The sequence below is a fragment of the Chenopodium album genome, chromosome 23 (assembly GCF_948465745.1).
Source record: "Chenopodium album chromosome 23, dcCheAlbu1.1, whole genome shotgun sequence".
NCBI lineage: Eukaryota > Viridiplantae > Streptophyta > Magnoliopsida > Caryophyllales > Amaranthaceae > Chenopodium > Chenopodium album.
In genome coordinates, this window is record NC_137856.1 from 28,271,321 (window position 1) to 28,293,266 (window position 21,946).

Consider the following 21,946-nt stretch of genomic DNA (forward strand, 5'->3'; position numbering starts at 1 on the left):
TCCTTTTGGATTGTCTTTTGGGTTTACAAGTTCCTAAAACTTGTTGGCGACTCTTTTTGCTCTTTGTCTTTCCCTTTGGAACGCCACCGTACTTTAGTGTATGATCACAGTGGGGTTCAAGTTTGGGGTTATCATAATGCTTGAAATATTCCCTACAACGACGATAGGAGGTCGGATCATCATAAGGAACCCCGGAAGTATTACTTAGTTTCCCTTTGGTGTCGACCGGAGTAGGGGATGGTTTGCAATTAGACATGCCTGCTTTGTCAATAATATCTAGAGCATATTTCTTCTGAGACAAAAATAAACCATTATTATTCCGGGTGACAACAATACCCAAGAAATAGCTCAATGATCCCAAGTCCTTCATAGCAAATTCAGAGCTAAGTTGTGTAATCACATGATGGCGAAGGGCCTCTGAAGAAGCTGTTAGAACAATGTCATCAACATAAAGAAGAATGTAAGCAGTATCATTACCATGGTGATAAATGAACAAGGAGTTATCTGATTTGCTGTGAACAAAGCCAATAGTAGCCACAAAGTCTACAAATCGTTGATACCAAGCACGGGGCGCCTGTTTCAAACCATAGAGAGATTTCTCAAGAAGGCAAACATGATCAGGGTAAGTAGGATCCTTGAACCCAAGAGGTTGATACATGTAAACCGTTTCATTTAAATTACCATGTAAGAAAGCATTCTTCACATCAAATTGATGAATAGACCATGACTTAGCCAAAGCAAGACTAAGCACAACACGAATAGTTGCCGGCTTAACAACCGGACTAAAAGTTTCATCACAATCAATCATTTCCCTTTGAGTCTTACCATCACCAACAAGCCGAGCCTTGTGCCTCTCAAAAGAACCATCGGACTTTGTTTTATGTCTAAAGATCCACAAAGATCGAATAATGTTTTTATTCGATGGGCGAGGAACCAATTTCCAAGTACCATTTTCAATAAGAGCATCAAATTCTTCCTGCATAGCAATTTTCCAATTATGGTCACGAAGGGCATGAACCGGGTTCTTTGGAATAGGAGATATGGAGGTAGAAGTGTGATTGGCTTGATGTTGGTATTTTGGATTTGGCTTGACAATGCCATGTTTGCTACGAGTAGCCATAGAGTGAGATGGTGTTGGAGTGGAAGAGGAATGTGAGAGAGATAGAAATCATTCACGAGGAATAGGAAGCTCGGTCTCGCTAGAATGAACATCCCCCACACTAGCACCCGCGTTTAACCCGACGGGGCTGGCAGGAGGTGGTAAGAAACCACGCTGCCGAGTGCTAGGGGGAGCGTCATTCAATGGAGAGGGTGAGCTGGAAGTGTGAGGGTGAGAAGAGAGGGTAGGAGAGTGAGATAGGGGCTGCGGAGAGGGAGGCAGATTGCTCCGCAGCCCACCCGTGGCATGAGGCAGACCCTCGCAAGCTGCCTGTGGAGTAGGTTGGCTGTGCGAGGACTGCCCAGCAGCGAAAGGGGCAGCAGCACCCTCTGCCGAGCCAGCGTGCGCTGGAAACCCAGCTGGCCAAGCAGTAGCAGGTGCTTGCTCTACCCTCCCCACACTAGCGTGCGCTGGCTGTGCTGTGGGTGAAGTAGGCGCAAGCATCTGCTGCTGCCGTGATGCTACAAGCTGCTGCACCGAGGGATGTAAAAAATCGCCCATAAAATCATAAGTGTGTGGTTATGGAGAATAGATTTTGGAGAAAGGAAAAACCGACTCATCAAACCACACATGCCTAGCAACAAATATTTTCCGACTCGACATATCATAACACTTATATCCCCTATGATTTGAAGGAAATCCTAAGAAAACACAAGGAATTGATCGAGCTTGAAGTTTGTGTATTTTAAAAGAAAAGAAGAGAGGATAACACAAACAATCGAACACTCTAAGATGAGAATAGTCGGGATCCTTTTGATAGAGAATTTGAGTCGGTGATTTGTAGCCAAGAATTTTTGTGGGAAAAATATTATGGAGATATGTAGCCATCTCCAAAGCATAGTGCCAAAATGAAGGAATATATAATACAAGCGTACACTAGGTTAGGGTTGAGATGGTCCTTTAACATGGTATCAAAAGTCAATATATAATACAAGCGTACACTAGGTTAGGGTTGAGGCTACATTAGTAATTTACAAACTAATTATATACTAGATTATTTACATAATCTAACATTTTCTCCTCCTGCTTCCTATATCAATGATGGTCAAACACCACCACCCTATAAACCACCACCACCTAACCCTTATAGCCATCACAAAAACCACCAAAGCACCCGTCAACTCCCTTTTTCCTTTTCCTAGACTGCCGCTCCCGCCAAAAGCAACACGAAACTGACTCCCTTCCCAACCACCACGAAACCCACACTAACATTGTGGTGGTGTTCGCGTCAGGTTGGTGGCTCGTGTGTCTAGGGAAATGGGGTCGGTCGTGTAGTACGCCAGAGAAGGACTGGTCGGCGCCGTTGCTTAAGGTTGAATTAGGATGGTTTGTTCGCCGGGGAAGGGGGATGTAGTGGTGGTAGTTGGATTAAAAGGGGTCCAGCTTTTTTTATTATTATTATTTTAGTTATTAAATCTAAAATTAATCATTAAAAAAATTAAAATTTAATGCTTAGACCGAATACATACTGACACGTGTCACGGGTAACCGATTTAATAGGTTATAGGTTTTTTGTCTTGTTCAAAATTGACACCCCAAAGGTTGTAATATTAAATAATAATCCAAAACTTGTGTTATTAAAAAAGAACGGATCAGAGGTTGTGTTATTATTTGCAAATTTTTCCTAATAAAAATGAACATAATTATCATACAATTATACAATAATGCAAATTAGCATGAACATTCAATTACTACATATTTAGTTTTTATTATTATTAAATGTTCATTTATTATTACAAACTCTTTTTGAATTATGTCAAGCAGACTACGGGCCTGTTCTGAACTGAACTGAACTGAATATATTATGAGAGAAGAAAATTAAGAATTGAACTGAAAATAATCTAAAGAGAACATGCCCTAACTCCTTTAAAAAATTTTGATGTACATTACTCCCTTCATTTTCGTTTTTTTTTTATTTGCATCACTTGCAAATACACGAATTTTAGAAGAATGAATTTGGTATAATATTATATAATAATGTCAGTGGATGAATAATTTATTGTGGTAAAAGTAATGTGGGACCATAAAAGTGAAATTATGCGAAAGAGAGTAGTGGGACCATGAAAGAGAGAAATGATAAATTAACTTGAGTGAGGTTTGAAGTAAGAGAGAGAAATAATAAAATATTTTATGTATAAAGTTACTATACATAGAAGTGATGCAAATAAAAAAAACAGCTCTAAAAGGAAAGTGATGCAAACTATAAAAAAACGGAAGGAGTATAAAATACTGTCGTGTTCATATTTAAAATTTTATTATTCATTTTCCAAAAAAAAATATATGCTCAATTCAAATAGTAAAATTTTAGGGTTCGTTTGGCATCGTTGTAATCCCCCGTATTTTTAAATATATTATTAATGAAATTATATTTTATTCATAATATTTATTTGTATTTTTTCGGATTTAATTTCAAAAGTTTCAAATTATTTTTTGTTTGATGAACGATTTTATTACAAAGAACTTTTTATGAACCTTTCTTCAATAATTTATGTCCAACAAACAAACCAAACCACTTTACTTTCTTAATTGGCCCAATCTTAAAACTAACCCTATACCACTCTCTCTCCTATAAATACCCCATACATCCCCAAAATTTCCCCACACAAAAGGAAGTGATTATTCCCTAGGAGGATTTTAAGTGATTAAAAGTGGCTCAAAGGATTGTTTGTACGAGTATTGCACATGTTAGCTTGATGATGTGAAGTTCAGGGATTTGACATACGCATTAATTGTAAGGGGTTTAGTATGGTTGACAGTATTCGATTCTTGTGTTGAACTTATTTATGCTTTGCTATTTCATTTATGTTTTGGACTTTGATTATTGGTATGGTTTTAAATAAGGGCCTTATATGGTTCCAATTTGTAAGCATTGACTTATTGATTTTCTAAACTACGTTATTTTAAAGACTTAAGTTTGATTTTCCGCTGCGATACTTTGATAAAGCCTTAACGTTTTAACACGTGGCGGTAACATGCTAATGGTTCTCCACTATTTTATTTAAAGTAAGTAGTTTGGAAAAAGGGAGAATTATTGGGGTGTTACATCGTTGTGGTTTTCTGTTTTTTGGTTTTTTGTTTTTTAAAAGTGTATTATATATGTCACATAATGAAACAAAAATTATATAGACTTATTAAAATCATGATAATTTTGAAAACTGACAACGGAAAAGTGGAAACACTTTTTTCTTGTTTTCTGTTTTTGGTTTTTGGTTTTTAAAAAAATAGAAAACTGAAAACCAAAAATGATGCCAAACAAGCCCTTAATTTTTATTTTCAAAATTAATAAATAAATATACATACATATATACATATATATATATATGTTCAAATTCAAATAGTGTCATACTCATAACTCATATGTAAACTTAATTTTAATATTTTAATAATCTTTACCCATTCACCAAATGGATATTAAGAATGCATTCTTACATAGTCATCTCAATGAAACAGTATATATGTATCGGCCTATGGGTTTTTATAGCAAAGATTATCCACATCATGTGTGTGCTTGAAGAAATATTTGTACAAGTTGAAACATGCCCCTCGTGCTTGGTACTAACGGTTTGCTGATTTCGTTCCTACCATTAGGTTACTCTTTACATATTTATCTACGAGAATGTTATTGACGTTGCTTATATTCTGTTCTATGTGGATGACATAGTTCTTACTGCCTCTTCTAATCATCTTCATATGTAAGAATATTATGACTTTCTTTGGCTCTGGATTTGCTATGAAGGACCTTGGTCTAGTGACGAATTCTAAATAAACATTTAACAGGGCCAAAATACGTTTGATAAATATTTAATGGGGTCAAATGGGTAATTTTTTTTGGAAGAAAAACTTAATTTTTAATTTTATAGGAAATTAAAAAAAAAGAAAAAAAAAACTTTTTTTAGTATTCAAGTGGGGTCAAGTACTTATGTTTGCATCGGCCACTTTTTTGGTCCTTTGAGTTTATTTTGGGTGTTGGCGTGTTGCTATCACTCGTCATGCCCCTGGTCTTCTTATATCTCAGAAACAGTATGTTGCAAATGTTATCAAACGTGCCGAAATATATGTCCAGGCCAAATGTCGTTCATCACCCACTCCTGTTGACACCAAGTCGAAACTTAGTGCCACCAAGGATGCTCCTTATGATGATCTGACTAAGGGTCTGTTCTCATTGACTGAACTCAGCTGAACTGAACTGAACTGAACTCAGCTGAACTGGAACTGAACTGAACTGAAATGAATATTTTATAAGAGAATTCAAGGAAATTAGGAGCTGAACTGAACTGAACTGAACTCAGCTGAACTGGAACTGAACTGAACTGAAATGAATATTTTTATAAGAGAATTCAAGGAAATTAGGAGCTGAACTGAACTGAACTGAATTTCAACGTAAGAGAACAGACCCTAAGTATCGTAGTCTTGTAGCTTAGGTGCTCTTCAGTGCCTTACTAGATCTCTCTTCATATGCATGCTCCGACAATGAGCATATGAGTGCCCTCAAGCGTATCATATGCTACATTTAGGGAACTTTTTCTCTTGGTCTCCATTTGTACAAATCCAACGTTGATCATCTGATCTCGGGTGGATGTCCAAAACTTTTAGTGGATTGGTTTAGGTGGACAAATTTTATTAACTCTTCCAATATATAGTCTAGAGTTGCCCTTAGTCCCCCTCCACCATGATCTCTTATTATAGTCTTTTATTTACAAAAATAAAAAATATTTATCTTATAATTTTTAATATGAATATTAATTAGTTTATTATGTATTAAACTATTGACTTGTTTGATAATTGACTTTTTCTTTAGCTTTTACATGTGATCAAATAGCTAAAATATTCGTTTGGTTATTAGCTTTTTTTCGCTAACTTAAAATCAGCTTTCCACCAAAAGTCAAAAGCTAATACGATGAGTTTTTTTTTTACGTTGACGGTTGGTTTTTCATACATACACTTACATTACTATCCCAACAATCAACTTGACCAAATATCTTTTCCACCAAAAGTCAAAAACTATTAAGCTTTTTTTTTACGTTGGCAGAGGCCTTTTTATACCTAGACTTACATTACTATCCCAACAATCAATTTGACCAAACATACTCCTTCCGTTTTTTTATATGCATCACTTTGACAATTGCACTATTCACATACCATGGTTGACTTAATTTTTTCACCTCTAAAATATGAATAAATGTTATTATATTATACTCCCTCCGTTTTTTTATATGCATCACTTTGACAATTGCACTATTCACATACCGTGGTTGACTTAATTTTTTCTCCTCTAAAAAATGAATAAATAATATTATATTATATATCATTAGATTTGTCATAATGTCTAGTTTCATAATATAATTTTGTTAAAATTTTTACTAATACACAATTAAAGATATTTATGGTCAAAGTAGCGTCTCGGCAAATGCCGGTCAAACTGATGCATAAAAAATAAATAAATAAAATAAAAAAAAAAATAGAGGGAGTATTTATTTAAGAGTCAATTGTTAAACAACTATCCTAAAAAGGCAATACAAACAACAAATAAAACTAGCCAAAGAAAACAACAAGCAACCAACAACCAAGCCACACAAGGCCATAATGTCTTGAATTACAACTTTACAAGTAGCAAGGATAAGTGAATAAAAGATTACCGAGTAACCCATTTAATATTGACACGAACATGACCCGTCCCTTACCCGTGAACTCAAGCAAAAAAACATACAAGTACTAAAGGGGAACTGGGGAAGTTTATCCGCTTGGGTCGCAAGTCGCACCTTTAGACCGACCAGGGAATGAGCTTCGCAGTGACAACTCCGCCATTGCCACTCCATATTAACTCCTCTTCCAATACTTCGGTAACACCAACTTCTCTCTCTTTCTTTCTCTCTCTCTTCTTCTCTCGAATGTTTGAAATTCTTACGACCCAATTACCAGATTTCAGGTTGCCAAATCTTGCCTTTAAACCCGACAATTCCAACCTATAAATGGCGCCTTCTCATTGCTTATGATGGCACCAATTATGCTGGTTAGTAGATTTCATTTGCTCTTAATTTATCTCTTTCATTAATTAATTTCAGGTTTATGGTATTTTCTTATAGATAAATTATATGATTATTTTTGTTTATGTTTTATTTGTGTTTTGGTATGACAATTATGCCAGTTTTTATCTTGTAAAGTCTGCAAATTGATTGAAAATTCATGGAAATATGGATGTATTTGTTTTGCAAAAACTATATATGGAGGGTTTTCCTTCATTAGACCTGATTAACCCTGATTTTCACCTTAGGTTTACACCTGATTAGACGCGATCAACCCTGATTAAAACTAATTGTCTCTTTGTTACAAAGTGAACAAAAGAGACTATAATCGATTCATACAGCTAACAGAGAAAGAGAAATGAAGGAATCGCCATTAATGGAGGTTGAAGCTACAATTATCATAGAGAGAATTTAGAGAGAGAAAGATAGTAGAGAGAGAAAGAGAGAAGTTCTGTCATTGAATGAATGAGGGAAAAAGTTGTTACAGAAGCTTATAAATGCTCTGCTTAATACAAAAGCTAATAACAGAATTAATGCAAGTAACTAACTCTTGCTGAGCTGGACTTCTAGCTGACGTGGCAGGAGTGATATTTCACATCCCCCCTCAAGCTTGGGGTGTATCAGACATACCAAGCTTGGACTTCAGCAGATTAAAATGAGGAGAAGGAAGTATCTTAGTCATAATATCTGCCAACTAAGAAGAAGTGGGGAGATAAGTCAGCTGAATAAGACCCTCAAGAACTTTCTCTCTAGTGAAATGACAATCAATATCAATGTGTTTAGTTCTCTCGTGAAAAACAGGATTCTTTGCAATGTGCAAAGCAGATTGAATAAATTGATTGTCACAGTGTAGAGTAATAGGCTTCAGATCTGCAACACCAAAATCACCCAGCAACCTGACTAACCAAACAACCTCAGAAGATGCAAGATGCAGCAGCCATGGCCCTATACTCCTCAGAAGAAGACTTTGAAGTAGTGGGTTGCTTCTTAGATTTCCAACTAATTGGAGATGAACCAAGCATCATAACATAACTAGTGATTGATCTCCCGGTATCAACACAAGCCCCCCAATCAGAATCAGAAAATGCCTGCAACTTTAAGTCCATGCCACCCTTGAAAATGATTCCCTGACCAGCAGTAGAAGCTACATAATTGAGAGTATGAGTCAAGGCCTGAAAATGAGAGGATCTCGGGAGCTGCATAAACTGACTCAGACACTGAACTGAAAAAGCCAAATCTGGCCTAGTGTGTGTTAAAAAGTTTAGCTTCCCAACCAAACATCTATAGAATAAAGGATCCTGTAGAAGATCACCATCATCAGCACCGAGTTTCAAATGAATAGGTAAAGGAGTGGTAGTAGACTTGAAAGAAGATAAACCACTGTATGATAAAAGTTCCTTGGTGAACTTAGCTTCAGAAAGAATCACAGCATTCTCTTTGTAACCAATCTCCATCCCCAGAAAATAATTCAAGATTCCCAAGTCTTTGATGCTGAAAGTAGCATGCAAATGTTGCTTCAAAGAACTTATTTCAAGAGAATTTGATCCTGTGATGATTATATCATCCACATAGACTGCAACCAGAGTAGAATGCTGACTAGAAGTCTTGACAAACAAAGAGTAGTCATTTTTAGACTGTACAAATCCCAAAAGAATCAATTCTGCAGTCAACTTCTTAAACCACTGCCTACTAGCTTGTTTAAGTCCATATAGAGACTTTTTTAATTTGCAAACTTTATGATCAGGATTAGGGACACCATCCGGCATTTTCATATACACTTCCTCAACTAAATCACCATGCAAGAAGGCATTGTTGACATCAAGTTGAAAGATTGTCCAACCTCTATGAACAGCCAAGGCAATCAAACCCCTAACAGTTGCCATTTTAACAACTGGAGAGAAAGTCTCCTCAAAATCAATGTCATACTTCTGGTTAAAGCCTTTAGCCACTAACCTTGCTTTAAACCTTTCAATAGTGCCATCCTTGTTAAGTTTGATCTTGAACACCCACTTAGAGCCAATGGGTTTCTTACCAGCAGGCAAATCCACCAACTCCCATGTTTTATTATCAAAAAGTGCCTTTATTTCCTTCTTCATGGCAGCTTCCCAGTTTGGATCACCAGCAGCTTCTTTGTAAGAAGCAGGTTCTTTAAGAGACATAGACTGAGTAATAAAAGCCTTGTGATCACAAGAGAAAGAAGAATAGCAAGCCAAATTGCACCAGTGATCAGTGAAACCAACAACATATCCATAATAATAATTTTCCATCCATTTAGGTGGTCTTCTCACTCTAACTGACTGTGTAGGATTTATAGAGCCAGAAACACCATGAGACAGATCAACAACACTAGAAGGAGAAGGAAAAGATTGAGGTGTAGTAGAAATAGGAGTAGAAAAGGGAATAGGAACAGAATTGTGAGGAACAGGACTGTTGGTGGGAACAGAACTGTTGGTGGGAACAGGACTGTTGGTGGGATTGTTATGTGTTTGGAAAATATCAGGTAATTCAGAATCAAGAAAAGGAGATGGAATTGGTGTATGGGAAGGTAAGAAGAAAGGAGTAGGTTTAGAATGAGGAAAGGAAGAAATATGGTAAGGGAAGTGTTTTTCATGGAATTCAACATCCCTGGAAACTGTAATTTTTCTGGTGGACAAATGAAGAACCTTATAGCCCTTCTGAGTAGGAGAATATCCCACAAAAACACAAGGTTCAGCTCTAGGTTCAAACTTATTTCTTTGCTGTTTTGATGTGCTAACATAACATAAACATCCAAAAACCCTAAGATGATCAGGATTAGGTGTTTTGTTATAAAGTTTCTCATAAGGTGTCAGATTTCCCAAAACCAAAACAGCAGAAGGCATCCTATTGATCAAATAGGCTGCACACTGAATACACTCTCCCCAAAAAGAGATAGGAAGTTTAGACTGAAAGAATAAAGCTCTTCCAACTTCAAGAAGGTGCTTGTGCTTTCTCTCAACTACACCATTTTGCTGAGGAGTGTCACTACAACTGGTCTGATGTAAAATTCCTTTTCCAGTATACAAATGCAGAATTTTTCCTTCACAAAGCTCCTTCGCATTATCAGTTCTTATAACCTTGACAGAAACTCCAAATTGCTTCTCAACAAAAGTAACAAAATTGACTAGAATATCAACAGATTCAGTTTTGTTCTTCATCAAATGTATCCACACACTTCTTGTGTAATCATCAACAATAGTGAGGAAAAGATTACAGTTATTATGTGTTTTATTCTGGTAAGGACCCCACACATCCACATGTATCAACTCAAAAGGATCCTGATAGAACTATTAGAAAAAGACTTCCTATGTTGTTTTGCTGCAGGACAAATACTACATATCACCTCAGTTCCCAACTTCTTACAATCTACCTTATTCTGAATCATGTTCATATTATTGAAAGGAACATGACCTGTCCTAAGATGCAACAATTTAACTTGTTCTAAAGAAGACTGACAAACAACAGGAGTAGAGACAGAACGTGAATGTGAAGCAGAAGCTGCAACTCTATCAGAACCATTTGTAAAGTAGAGACCATTTCCAACTTTACCAAGAACAAGTGGTTGTGTCAAAGACTGTTGATCCTGGACAATACATTGATCAGTTGTAAAATTGAACTGTGTAGCCTCCATCTTGACATAATTTGTGCACAGAAATGAGATAGAAATGAGATTGAACTGAAAGCTTGGAACATATAAAACATTCTTCAATGTAATGTTGTTGCACAAAACTGCTGTTCCTATATGTGTCACTTTGACTCTTGAACCATCAGGAATAGTTATGTAGCAATTTTGATCATGGACTAACTCATATGAGTCAAACATTTCCAATCTATGACACATATGATCACTAGCTCCACTATCAACTATCCAACCACTACTATATGCAGAAGACAAAAGGCAATAATTACCTGCAAACATTGCATTGCCATCCTGATTATCTGAAGATTGACCAGTTTTCTGTTGATCAAAGAAAGTCCTCATCTGAGTTAATTCTTCCAAACTGAAGCTTGCAGCCAAACTCTTCACATTATCATGTTCAGAACCAACATCATCAAAACCTAAATTGCCTTCTGCACAGTTAGCAAACCTTCTATGCTGGACCTGATTCACATTCTTGGAAATCCCTTGATTACCATTGCCATTATACCCAGGTGGATATCCTTTCAACTTAAAACACCTCTCCATACTATGACCTGGCATTTTGCAGTGATCACAGTAATAGTTGATTGTTCTCCTGCCTCCAGAAAACCTATTAGAACCAATCTGATTGAAACCTCTTCCATAACCAGAGTTTCTGAAATTTTGTCCACCTCTATCATCAAACCTCCTTCTGTCAGCAGCAAAAGCAATAGGCTCAGGCTCAGAAACCTTATCAGGAATAGCACTTAAGGCCTTATGTTTTTCTTCTTGAAGAACCATCCTGTATGCTTGAGCCAAAGTGGGCAAAATAGGCATCATCAGAATATTAGATCTCACATTAGCATAATTGTTTGTGAGTTTCATCAAGAACACCATCAACCTTTGATCCTGCTGTAACTTGATGTACTTTTGAGTCAAAGAACATGTACAGTTGCTACAAGAACATGTAGGCAAAGGACAAAGATTATCTAATTCATCCCATAACTTCTTGAGATGATTGTAATATTCAGAAATTGACAAAGTGTCCTGTTCTGCACTTGAAATTTCCTGCTGTAAAGCATACAATTGTGCAGATGAAGCATGCCCAAACCTCTCTTCAAGATCCAACCAAATTTCTCTTGCAGTTTCAACAAACAAAATACTACCAGCAATCTTAGGATCAAGAACAGCAATAATCCACCCAATTATCATACTATTACATCTATTCCAAGCCTTTAAATCAACAGCATCAGTTGGTTTAGGCAAAGACCCATCTACAAACCCCATTTTGTTCTTTGCAGTTAACCCTATTACCATAGATCTTTTCCAATTACCATAACCATTTCCATCGAAAACATTAGAGACAAGTTTCATCCCAGTAAAATCAGAAGGATGCAAATAATAAGGAGAAGCAGGATCTTGATTAAGATCTAGAACTCTTTCTGTACTAGCAGCCATATTCAACAATCACGGTAAACAATTCGCAAGATATTTCGCACAAGAAACTCAAACAATTCACCCAAATTTATCCACAGAACAATCAACAATCGATGCAGCTCAATAATCGCACAATCAACAATTAATGCAACAACAACAACCAGAAAAATCTCCAGAAAACTGCTCGTAAAAAGTTGAGAAAGAAATCAGATGTTACCAAACATACGCCATTAAAATAGCTCGAAAATTTCTTCGAAGATCCCCAAAATCATACGCTGCTCTGATACCATGTTACAAAGTGAACAAAAGAGACTATAATCGATTCATACAGCTAACAGAGAAAGAGAAATGAAGGAATCGCCATTAATGGAGGTTGAAGCTACAATTATCATAGAGAGAATTTAGAGAGAGAAAGATAGTAGAGAGAGAAAGAGAGAAGTTCTGTCATTGAATGAATGAGGGAAAAAGTTGTTACAGAAGCTTATAAATGCTCTGCTTAATACAAAAGCTAATAACAGAATTAATGCAAGTAACTAACTCTTGCTGAGCTGGACTTCTAGCTGACGTGGCAGGAGTGATATTTCACACTCTTAATACAAAGCCTCTTTTATTACTCACGTAATAAAGAGAAAGAGGCTTCTAATTTGGTGACGGAGGGAGTACTGAAACTTGTATTTTCTAATTGAGTTTCCTAGTTTGTTGGAAAATTAGAAAAATCTTTTATACAAAAGAAATGATAGATAATTGCATAATTGTGGGAACAGGATGGTTTGAATTAGAAAATAATTCAGAGCCATCAGAGGGTTTTCATTTTACTCTCTTAAGCACCATTGGAAGGGATGTGATGTTTTGTTGTAAGTGGATCAATATGTTAATAGAAAGACTAGTCTGTTTTGGTTCCTATTTTTCGACTCTTTTGAAATTCATCTGACATATTCATTGGAATTTGAGTAGAAGTGTAGAATGAACCAAATATAAATAGTTATTTTGATTCATTAAGGGGGAATATCCTTACCTTAATGCATCTTAACATTGATTTGCATCGTGGCATTTCTTCCCTGAAAAGTTCAACTAGTTGAATCACTGAACTTAGTCGTACAATAGCTGTACAGATTGATCGTGGTGGGAAGCGTTTGTTCCTGTTTAATTGCATTTGTACTGAAGTATGAAGATGACAAACTGTAGTGACTTTTGATTTCACTCACAAATGTAATACTTTTGTTTCTTGGGTTTAATAATTGCAATGTGAAATTATTCTATTCTTTGTGTTTCGCTGCAACCTGCAACCGTCCAACTTGATCCAGATTGTGTTTTGGAGCATTCCTAGATGATGCAACTCAGTAGGATAAATAAAGGTTTACCCTACTTATATCTCTCTTGAGCTGATAATTTAGAAAACTTAAGTTTGTTGATGATGTTTAGGATTTTTGTAATGGCTATGTCAAAATAAATGCTGTTTCTTTAGAAATGGCGTATAAAGTTTTTTGTAATATCTTTTACCTTGAAAAAACTTTGTACTTAATTTGAAATTGACAAATAATATGCGTTGTGTTGTATCAGGGTGGCAATATCAAGCATCACCACCGACAGTACAGTGTGCCATAGAAAAGGCTTTGATCAGAATCACAAATTTAGACCGGAAGGATCTAAATGTAGTAGGTGCAGGCAGGACTGATACAGGAGTGCATGCTTGGGGCCAGGTCTGATTTTCACTTTTTCATTCCTAAGGAGATTGAAAAGACAGCCTAAGTTGAATGGAAGCTTACATTTGATAGAAAGTTTCAGGTTGCACATTTTGTCACACCTTTCAACTATGATTCGTTGGATGAAGTTCATGCAGCATTAAATGGTCTTCTCCCATCTGACATACGTGTGAGGGAGCTAAGCCCTGCGTCGACATTGTTCCATGCTCGTTTTTCTGCAAAGGGAAAGATTTATCGTTACAGCATTTATAATGGTGCTGTCATGGATCCATTTGCTCGTACTTATGCATATCATAGCTTATATAAGCTCAATGTTGCTGTCATGGCAGAGGCTGCAAAGCATTATATTGGAAAGCATGACTTCACAGCCTTTGCTAATGCAATTCGTAATGACCGGGTACGGGATCCTGTCAAGACTATATCCCGATTTGATGTCACTGAAAGGGTAATTGTCAAAACTGACCTTAGTTGACTGATGTATAATGTATTTGATTTTTTAAGTCTTTATCAAATGTCTTGGTATGTATATTGAAGGTTTTTGAAGTTTACTCCATAAGACATTTTGTTGGTTTACAGGGACCTCTTGTGGAGCTAGAAGTTGAAGGCTCAGGTTTCTTGTATAGACAAGTTCGAAACATGGTATGATAAGCTCTTAACTGTCATTTGTTAACTATTCTATTCATTGATGAGCATGTAGGATTGTAGGGTTGTTTGAGGACTTTAAAATTGTCAATATGTCCTTTTGAATGATTGCCCAAGGATGATAGCTGCACAAAATGATGTAGACCCACCCTTGTTTATGAGAGGGTTGATGAATCCATCTTAGAAATAAGCAAAGATTTTCCAATCTCAAGGGCATTATATACATGCTGCCTGACGTACATACTAGTGTTGAGGGATTTCCTGCCTAAATAGGGAGTAACATTTGGCAGAGAACCCCCTGAAGATTGGATTCTTGTTCATCTCGGCAATAGGATTATAATCCCTCCGTTTATTAGACATTTGTATTTTCTAAAGGAGCTGTAGTAATTTATTGACCTACTTGCATTCTTTATTGAAGGTTGCGTTGTTGCTTCAGATTGGAAGGGAGGCGATTCCACCTGATATAGTCCTTGATATCTTGGAAACAAGAGATCGTAAAGAATTGGCTAAATATGCCTTATCTGCACCACCTCACGGGCTTAGTCTAATATCAGTTAATTATAATGAAGAGCATCTGCAGCTTCCATCAAACTGTCCTCCAGTTAGTTTGGGTAGGCGTAGTACTGTAAGCAAATGTAAACTTCCTTATTATTAGCACATTTGCTGCATCAATTGAATAGGTTCAAGAATAACCTGTTACTTGTTCATTCCATAGATACATGGCAGATTTGAGCAATGAGCTTCTAGAGTAAAAGCAAGGCTGTTAATTTCAGTCTAGTCTTGATGCATGTGAGATATACGGAGTAGATATTGATTTATGCCCATCTTTTTCTTCCTATCCGACCTCCTGTTGTCTCCACTCAACCCATCAAACATTTTGCATTTTCTACAAATTTTCATTCTCCAGCAAAAGTCCTTGGGTGCTTGAAAGGGGGTTGTGTGGGAGCGAGGATGGGGGTCGGGGGAGGATGAAAAGGGTTGTGCCATTTTTCTGAGGTCATTTAAATCCATCCTTACGGTTGATGAAAAACTCTAGAAGCATTTCATTTGCACATCCCAAACACATTTAACCATCCAAATAATATTTGAATCTTTCAACTTTGCTGTAACGCGTAATAATTGTTTGCCATCTTGAATCGAAGTATCTTCATTATTTAGATTATCTCTAAAGCTTCTCTGGAGATCAAACCATCTTCAAACTAGACAATAAACAAAAATTCGCAGAGTTCAAACTAGACAATAAAATTTACAAGTGTCACTTAAAATATAATCACAAGTACGGATGTTCCTGAATTCAGAATCAGACCCGAAATTAGAAAATAAGACCTGGAAACGAAAGCGGTTATGCTCTGACCAAATCTAGATCAGATCGATATAATTTGTCCAAAACCTATACCGGACTTATTTTAAGCTTTCTTAAGTATTCATTAATTTATTTTTGATATTATAAATAAAAACTTATCATTATTTTTAAAACATAATGATGTATTCCGTAGTAAACTAATCTGAGAGGTTTTACAAAATTTTATACTAAAAATCAATCTGGTCCAAGACCGATTTTTGATGGATTTTAGTTCGGACCAGAGACCAGAAAATTAATTATTTCTACTTGGAGATCGGATCAGTTCTCTACAGTAACTGGTCGGGACCGGTTCTTTTTCCTGATCCAGACCAATTCTTGAATACCAATCACTGTTCAAAAAAATTTTGAAACTATGAATTCCTGACCACTCACCCAAAAAAAATTGCCAAAAGAAAGCTCCACTTGCTTTTCATTCCAAAACTGTAAAGTCAATACAATCGGGAGTTCAAGATGTCTAACAGACGAGGAAGATTTATATCTCGAACAACCGAAGCTCCACCATAAATTCCTTTTGCTTTGGTGCATACCAAGCAACGGCCTTTGCAGAGCCAAGTAAATATAAAGCATATTCGATTGCAATTACAGGATTGTCCAAATTTACCTTCCATCCCTCGTTCTTTAAATTTACAGCAAGTTCTGAATCAACTCTTAAGCTGAAGGGTCCTACAATCTGCAAAGCAGGAAACACAGAAATTCAATCAGTACAGTAAGTGAGAATTGAGAAAGTGCATATTCCACAGTGGTAGGATCAAAGTTATATTGGATTTGGTACTTAACAAAGAAAAGCTGCGACAATAACAGTAGCCTAGCTGACTAGGACTATAAAGTGCTTGAAATCTTTGATACACACTAGCTTAAGTTATTTCAGCTTTAGACACGGAAAGAGTAACTTAAATATGTTAGCAAAATACATTGGAGAGGTCTGTGACTAGCATTGTAACAGAATTAGCACAAACATCTCTGTAACAAATTGCACACCTGTTGCTGAAGAGATAATGTGGCATTCGGACAAGCCGCCTGTACTGCTTCAAGGGATGGCCGTTCAGACTTGTAAAGGTTTTGGGCCAAACATGTCGCAGCTGAAAAGAACTTGGAACCTGAAGGAAAATTTAACCGGCCATGGATCTGCGTAAGATCAAAAGCCTTCTTTTGGAAGTTTCCATACTGGGCTGAGAATGCTAAAGATGCAAACAAGTCTGCAAGGACTGCAGATCTCCCCGTAGATGCATAAAGATCGAAGCGCTTATAATCCTTTGGCTGATCATCCAATGGTGATCTTTGTGAGTTATCTCCAACCAATGCAGTTGTGACAACACCTGAAGGAAAGAGCAGATGGACACATAAAACACAATAAATCCAAAAAGTAAGATGAACTGCCATGCAAGTTTTCACAGATCAAGGTCCCAATATATATTTATAATCTGTCACATCTGATGACCAGATTAGTCGCTTCAGACGATATGAAAGGAAGCATAAAGTTAAAGGCTATGACTTACCAATAAGACCTGTGCCAGAGATATGGGGACCTGATAGAAAAAAATCATAGGGCTGAACATATTTTAGCTTCTTTGCCTCACTTCTCCAGAAGTCTATATTCTTCTTGAAGGAAAAGGCACTTTTAAGATAGAGACCAGGAAGTAAATTGGCAGGAACTTCAGTGGACTCGTTCCCTTCAACTGGCTTCGCTAAACCTGATATATGCTGCAAACACAAGTGGTAGCTAGCACCAGAGTCAGAAGTGACAGAAGCCAGATCAGCGGCCAGTGTAACTGGTACTTCCCAGTATTCTCCATACTTGTCAATATAAAGTCCAGGCCAAACTCCCTCCATTGTCAAATCAAGATGAGGAAACTGTAAAATTAATATACATAGCATATCAGTATTCAGTAGGAAACATATAAGTATGATTCAAGCCAAGAATAATAATAATAGGATAAATAATCTATTTTGATGCCTAGAGAAATGGGACACATTGTTATCCAGGTGCTGATTAAATACTATTAAATGTAGAAAGACCAGGTAACCTGAGACATTACATCTAAGTATCTGTTAAAGAGTGAGCTATCATGTAAAACTCCATTTTAACATGGGATATTTCTACTAAATATAATATGATGCCATAAAGTACGAAAATTTCTATAAGTAACCCATGCTTCCATATTCCATATTTAACAACCAAAACTCACAAATAGAACACATTGGTAACTTGACATCACAGATCTAGGTTACTAGAATGTTTACTGACCAAAATTTTCTTTGACCAAATTTTGGATATATTCTGAAAGATTCCAAAATGATCTCAAATACTGTCTTCCTCCCTTAATGTTTCTAACCTTCCTTAATAGGCATGTCTAAAACTGATTTTCACATATTTACTTCTTAAAAACCTATGATGGTTTAACAATTTACATAAAGGTTCTCAAGTTAATTTTGCTTTTATAATAATGTGAAATACATGAATTATCATTACATACATTCTTGCCAATGCAAGACTAATTTCCCACTGTGGCAATCTACCAATCTACCACTATATGAGTTAAAGGTAATATCTTAGTGATTTACAATGTATTATCTTTACATTTAAGATCTCCCCTCCACCCACCCCCCGGGATTGAATAGCAACCAACAGAATAGGTTAAAAATATTGAAGCTCAAAGATTGAACTTAATATTTTCAACGCCCAAAAATAAATTGAACCCTACTTCTGATCAGGTCCACCATCCTTCCTTTTTCTCTGTTGGCTCTATTCACTTCCATGCCTCTTTTTCTTTCACATAAAACCATAAAGAAAATGAAGCAAGAAAGGACATAGAAAGGGCAGGCCGCAGATACTGAAAAAATCAGCCTCATTGTCTAATGTCTACATACAGAAATTTGCAAAAAGAATCGACAGCCACTGGAGATGGGGGGAAAACAGAAAAAACTTGGAATATATGGACTCTGGAGAGTGCCAGCTTTCTTAGAGATTTAAATTCCTGAAGACAATCAAATAAGTATTGAATACAAAGAGGGGTAAAAGGCTGAAGACTTAATCGTGATTTGGGGTAGAAGTTTGCAATTATTGCGGAGAGAAAGAGATCCGATATCAAGATTTTTTATTGCCTTTACTTGATTTCAAAAAATTTGCAGATTTGCCAGATTTCCATTTTCTTCACAACAAAACTTTTTAGATTTTGCATGAAACCTAATTTGAAGGTTAAGCCTTTTTTACTAAGATTCTAATTGCATTGATACGGATAAAGAGCATAAAATAAGCAGGACATAGATCTCCTCTCCCTCTCCCTCTCCTGAAAAGTTATTTCTCACTGTTCTTGTAAGGAGTCCCCCAAAGTATAACATGAAGGGAAATCAAAAGATTTCAGAGATGATAGACCATATTCCATATGCCAAATAAATAAGACAATAAGGAATTGGAAAAAAGCTTGAAACATTATTAGAAGGCAACATACTTGCCTTATGATTAAACACTGCCTTTTTCCGAGCAGTTTTCTTGTCACCTCTTGCTTCATAAGAAAAGTGCAGTTTATCTTCAGGTGTTACAAGGAACTCTGAACAAAAACCATATGCATAAAACGATTTCTCAGATAAGAGCCTTCCGATGGTTTGCAGCCAGGATGATTCTGAGCGCTCCTCTAACTTTGCCTTTCTGACGGAAGACACAAACTGTTGCAAGTTGAACTGACTCAACAAAGTGGTAAACCTGCGTATCTTTGACATATGTATCAATTAGATTGCAGAGTTGAGCTTACTCTGCAAACAAGCCAATTACTAAGCAGCTTCTATGCCATAAAATACAGGTTGTTTTAAGCATGTGTAATTCCTTCGGATTCTGAAAGCTATGCACTTAATCTTATAACAGACTCTAACTAAATCCGTCCATATATTGGTTTTTTTTTTTTCACACAACTGGGGAAGTCTCAAGAGTCAAGACCTCAAACCAAATTGAAGTTTAAAATATGCTCTGAATTAATAGATCAAAGAGCTTCACAGAACTAGGATTTGAAATGCCACAGCGGCAAACTAGCTTAGAATATTATTCAATTCCTAGGAATCGGGCCTGAAAAAAGCCTTTTACTTCAAAAGTTGATGAAACATAATGCATGTATAAACATTTCAAGGACCACTTACAACTAGCATTTTAGTACTGTATATGCACTACTGTTGTCTCAATATATCTTATACTTCCACAAGCTGAATTGTTTTGGCTGGTTGCTGGAAAGTTGCAACAGGACCCTAGAATGAAGGACAAACTACTCTCAGGATACAGAAAGAACCCAAACTGCAAAACATGGCATCAGGCTTTTGGAACACATGATTAAGGAAGAGTCATTAGAAGAAAGAAAATAAGTTGACCTACAGCTCAACCATGATGGCACTACTCTGAGAAAGCTAGTACAGAACATAAAAGAAAGCAAGACTTTTTCTTATGGTTACATCTTGAACTGAAGGCATACATATTACTCGGAATATGCTAAGATATTATGAGACACAGACTACAAAAATGAAATGAGATAAATATATGAGCATTGTATGGCCAGTAGGTGTAGTACTAGCCTTTAACAAATGCACACTTACAGCAGGCATTACTATCCTTGGCTAGTTAATGTGATAATTTTCATTCCCAACTGAAGCACAAGTGCACAACTAATACAACTGCATTTGATGTTACTTTAACTCATCAAAGGTCATGCAAACGTATATTATTTTTGGTATTTGGAACTTTGGAAGGATAAAGGAACCAAATTAGGACAACCACTTCCACCTCATACCAAAAAAAAATCATTAAATGCTCTGTAGATGGCAAAGCAGTGATAGGAAGACATCAGGTTACACCGAAACAATTGACCAAATTCAGAGCTATATAAAGTGTACATAAGCATTGTACTTAAATGTTAAATCAAATTCCCTAGATATTCCATTGTTCTATACTAGGAAAACTAGAAATGTAATAGTTGAAATGTATTCCACAGATGCTCAGCCCTACTCTTCCAACTATTCTCCCTTCGTAAGTAAACACTGGATCAGACCATCACAGGAAGATCTACGAACAACTATTCTCCACTGACATCAATAGCTTTGCCACCATTTTCTCTCCTTTCCTTTCTAATATCTAATACTCCTCCACACAATGTACATTGCTCATAAAAAATATTAGTTCAACAATTTTCTTGGGATTGTTGGGGCTTGTTTCGAACTCGATTAAAACCATCTACATTACCCTATAAACCTTCCTTGCTAACCAACATTACCCACAGCTAAAAGGGGCAAAAGAATAGGAATCACATAAAAATACAATAATTAAGAAATGCAACTTCATGCTCAATTGCTCATTACAATTTCATATAGAAGTTAAATTCATCCAACAACATAGCCATTTAAATACAAAATCAATAGTAAAAATCACAAAATTCATATACAAAATAAAAATAATCCCCAATTAAAACCCAATTAACAAAAACTCCATAATTCTTGTTCTCAACATAATTATTCAAAATACCCAAAATTTCCCATAAATTAAGAACAATAACAAAATTATAAAAAATGGGTAGAAATCAAAATTACCAGTCATTGCCAGAGGGAATAGTGAGAGCACGTTGAATAGAGAAACCATTGCCGGCGGAAAAAGAAGGAACAACGAGAGCAGCCATGAATCTCTGAAAGAAATCGATCTGTTTGGGCCTGGAAAGCCGGGTACCCCTTGAAAGGCCCAATGGAAGTGGGCCATCATTGGGTAAGGGTCGGGCCACACCATCCATTGTAATGGGTGTTGATACATCCAATTCCCAGAATTCTCCTCCTTCCATTACCCATCTTAATCTGTTCATTTTTTCCTGTGAATTTTGATAATAGCAGGAGAGAGAAAGAGAGAAGAAGAAGAGTTTAAAGAGATGAAGGCATTTTTGAAGTGGGGAAGAAGGAGAAGAGTGAAATTCAAAGGAACAGGGGAAGGGGAGTGATGCTAGTTACTTGTGCAGCTGTGCT

The 21,946-nt window shown here is 36.4% G+C and overlaps 2 protein-coding genes across 2 annotated transcripts; one reads left to right on the forward strand and one right to left on the reverse strand.

The window, feature by feature from the left end:
• Window positions 1-6,861: 6,861 nt before the first annotated feature.
• Window positions 6,862-15,507, forward strand: LOC145608913 (uncharacterized). The gene is made up of 6 exons (XM_081664498.1): window positions 6,862-6,999; window positions 7,079-7,169; window positions 13,817-13,956; window positions 14,042-14,404; window positions 14,536-14,598; window positions 15,020-15,507. Exons 1-6 carry the CDS (start codon window positions 6,937-6,939, stop codon window positions 15,254-15,256), a joined length of 957 nt encoding a protein of 318 aa, XP_081520624.1. The 5' UTR covers window positions 6,862-6,936; the 3' UTR covers window positions 15,257-15,507.
• Window positions 15,508-16,346: 839 nt separating this feature from the next.
• On the reverse strand, window positions 16,347-21,946 carry LOC145607917 (protein TRIGALACTOSYLDIACYLGLYCEROL 4, chloroplastic-like). Its single transcript, XM_081663513.1, has 5 exons — window positions 21,527-21,946; window positions 19,418-19,664; window positions 17,461-17,815; window positions 16,943-17,280; window positions 16,347-16,634 (listed from the first exon to the last, which is right to left on the reverse strand). The coding sequence occupies exons 1-5, from the start codon at window positions 21,787-21,789 to the stop codon at window positions 16,437-16,439; spliced, it is 1,401 nt and encodes a 466-aa protein (XP_081519639.1). The 5' UTR covers window positions 21,790-21,946; the 3' UTR covers window positions 16,347-16,436.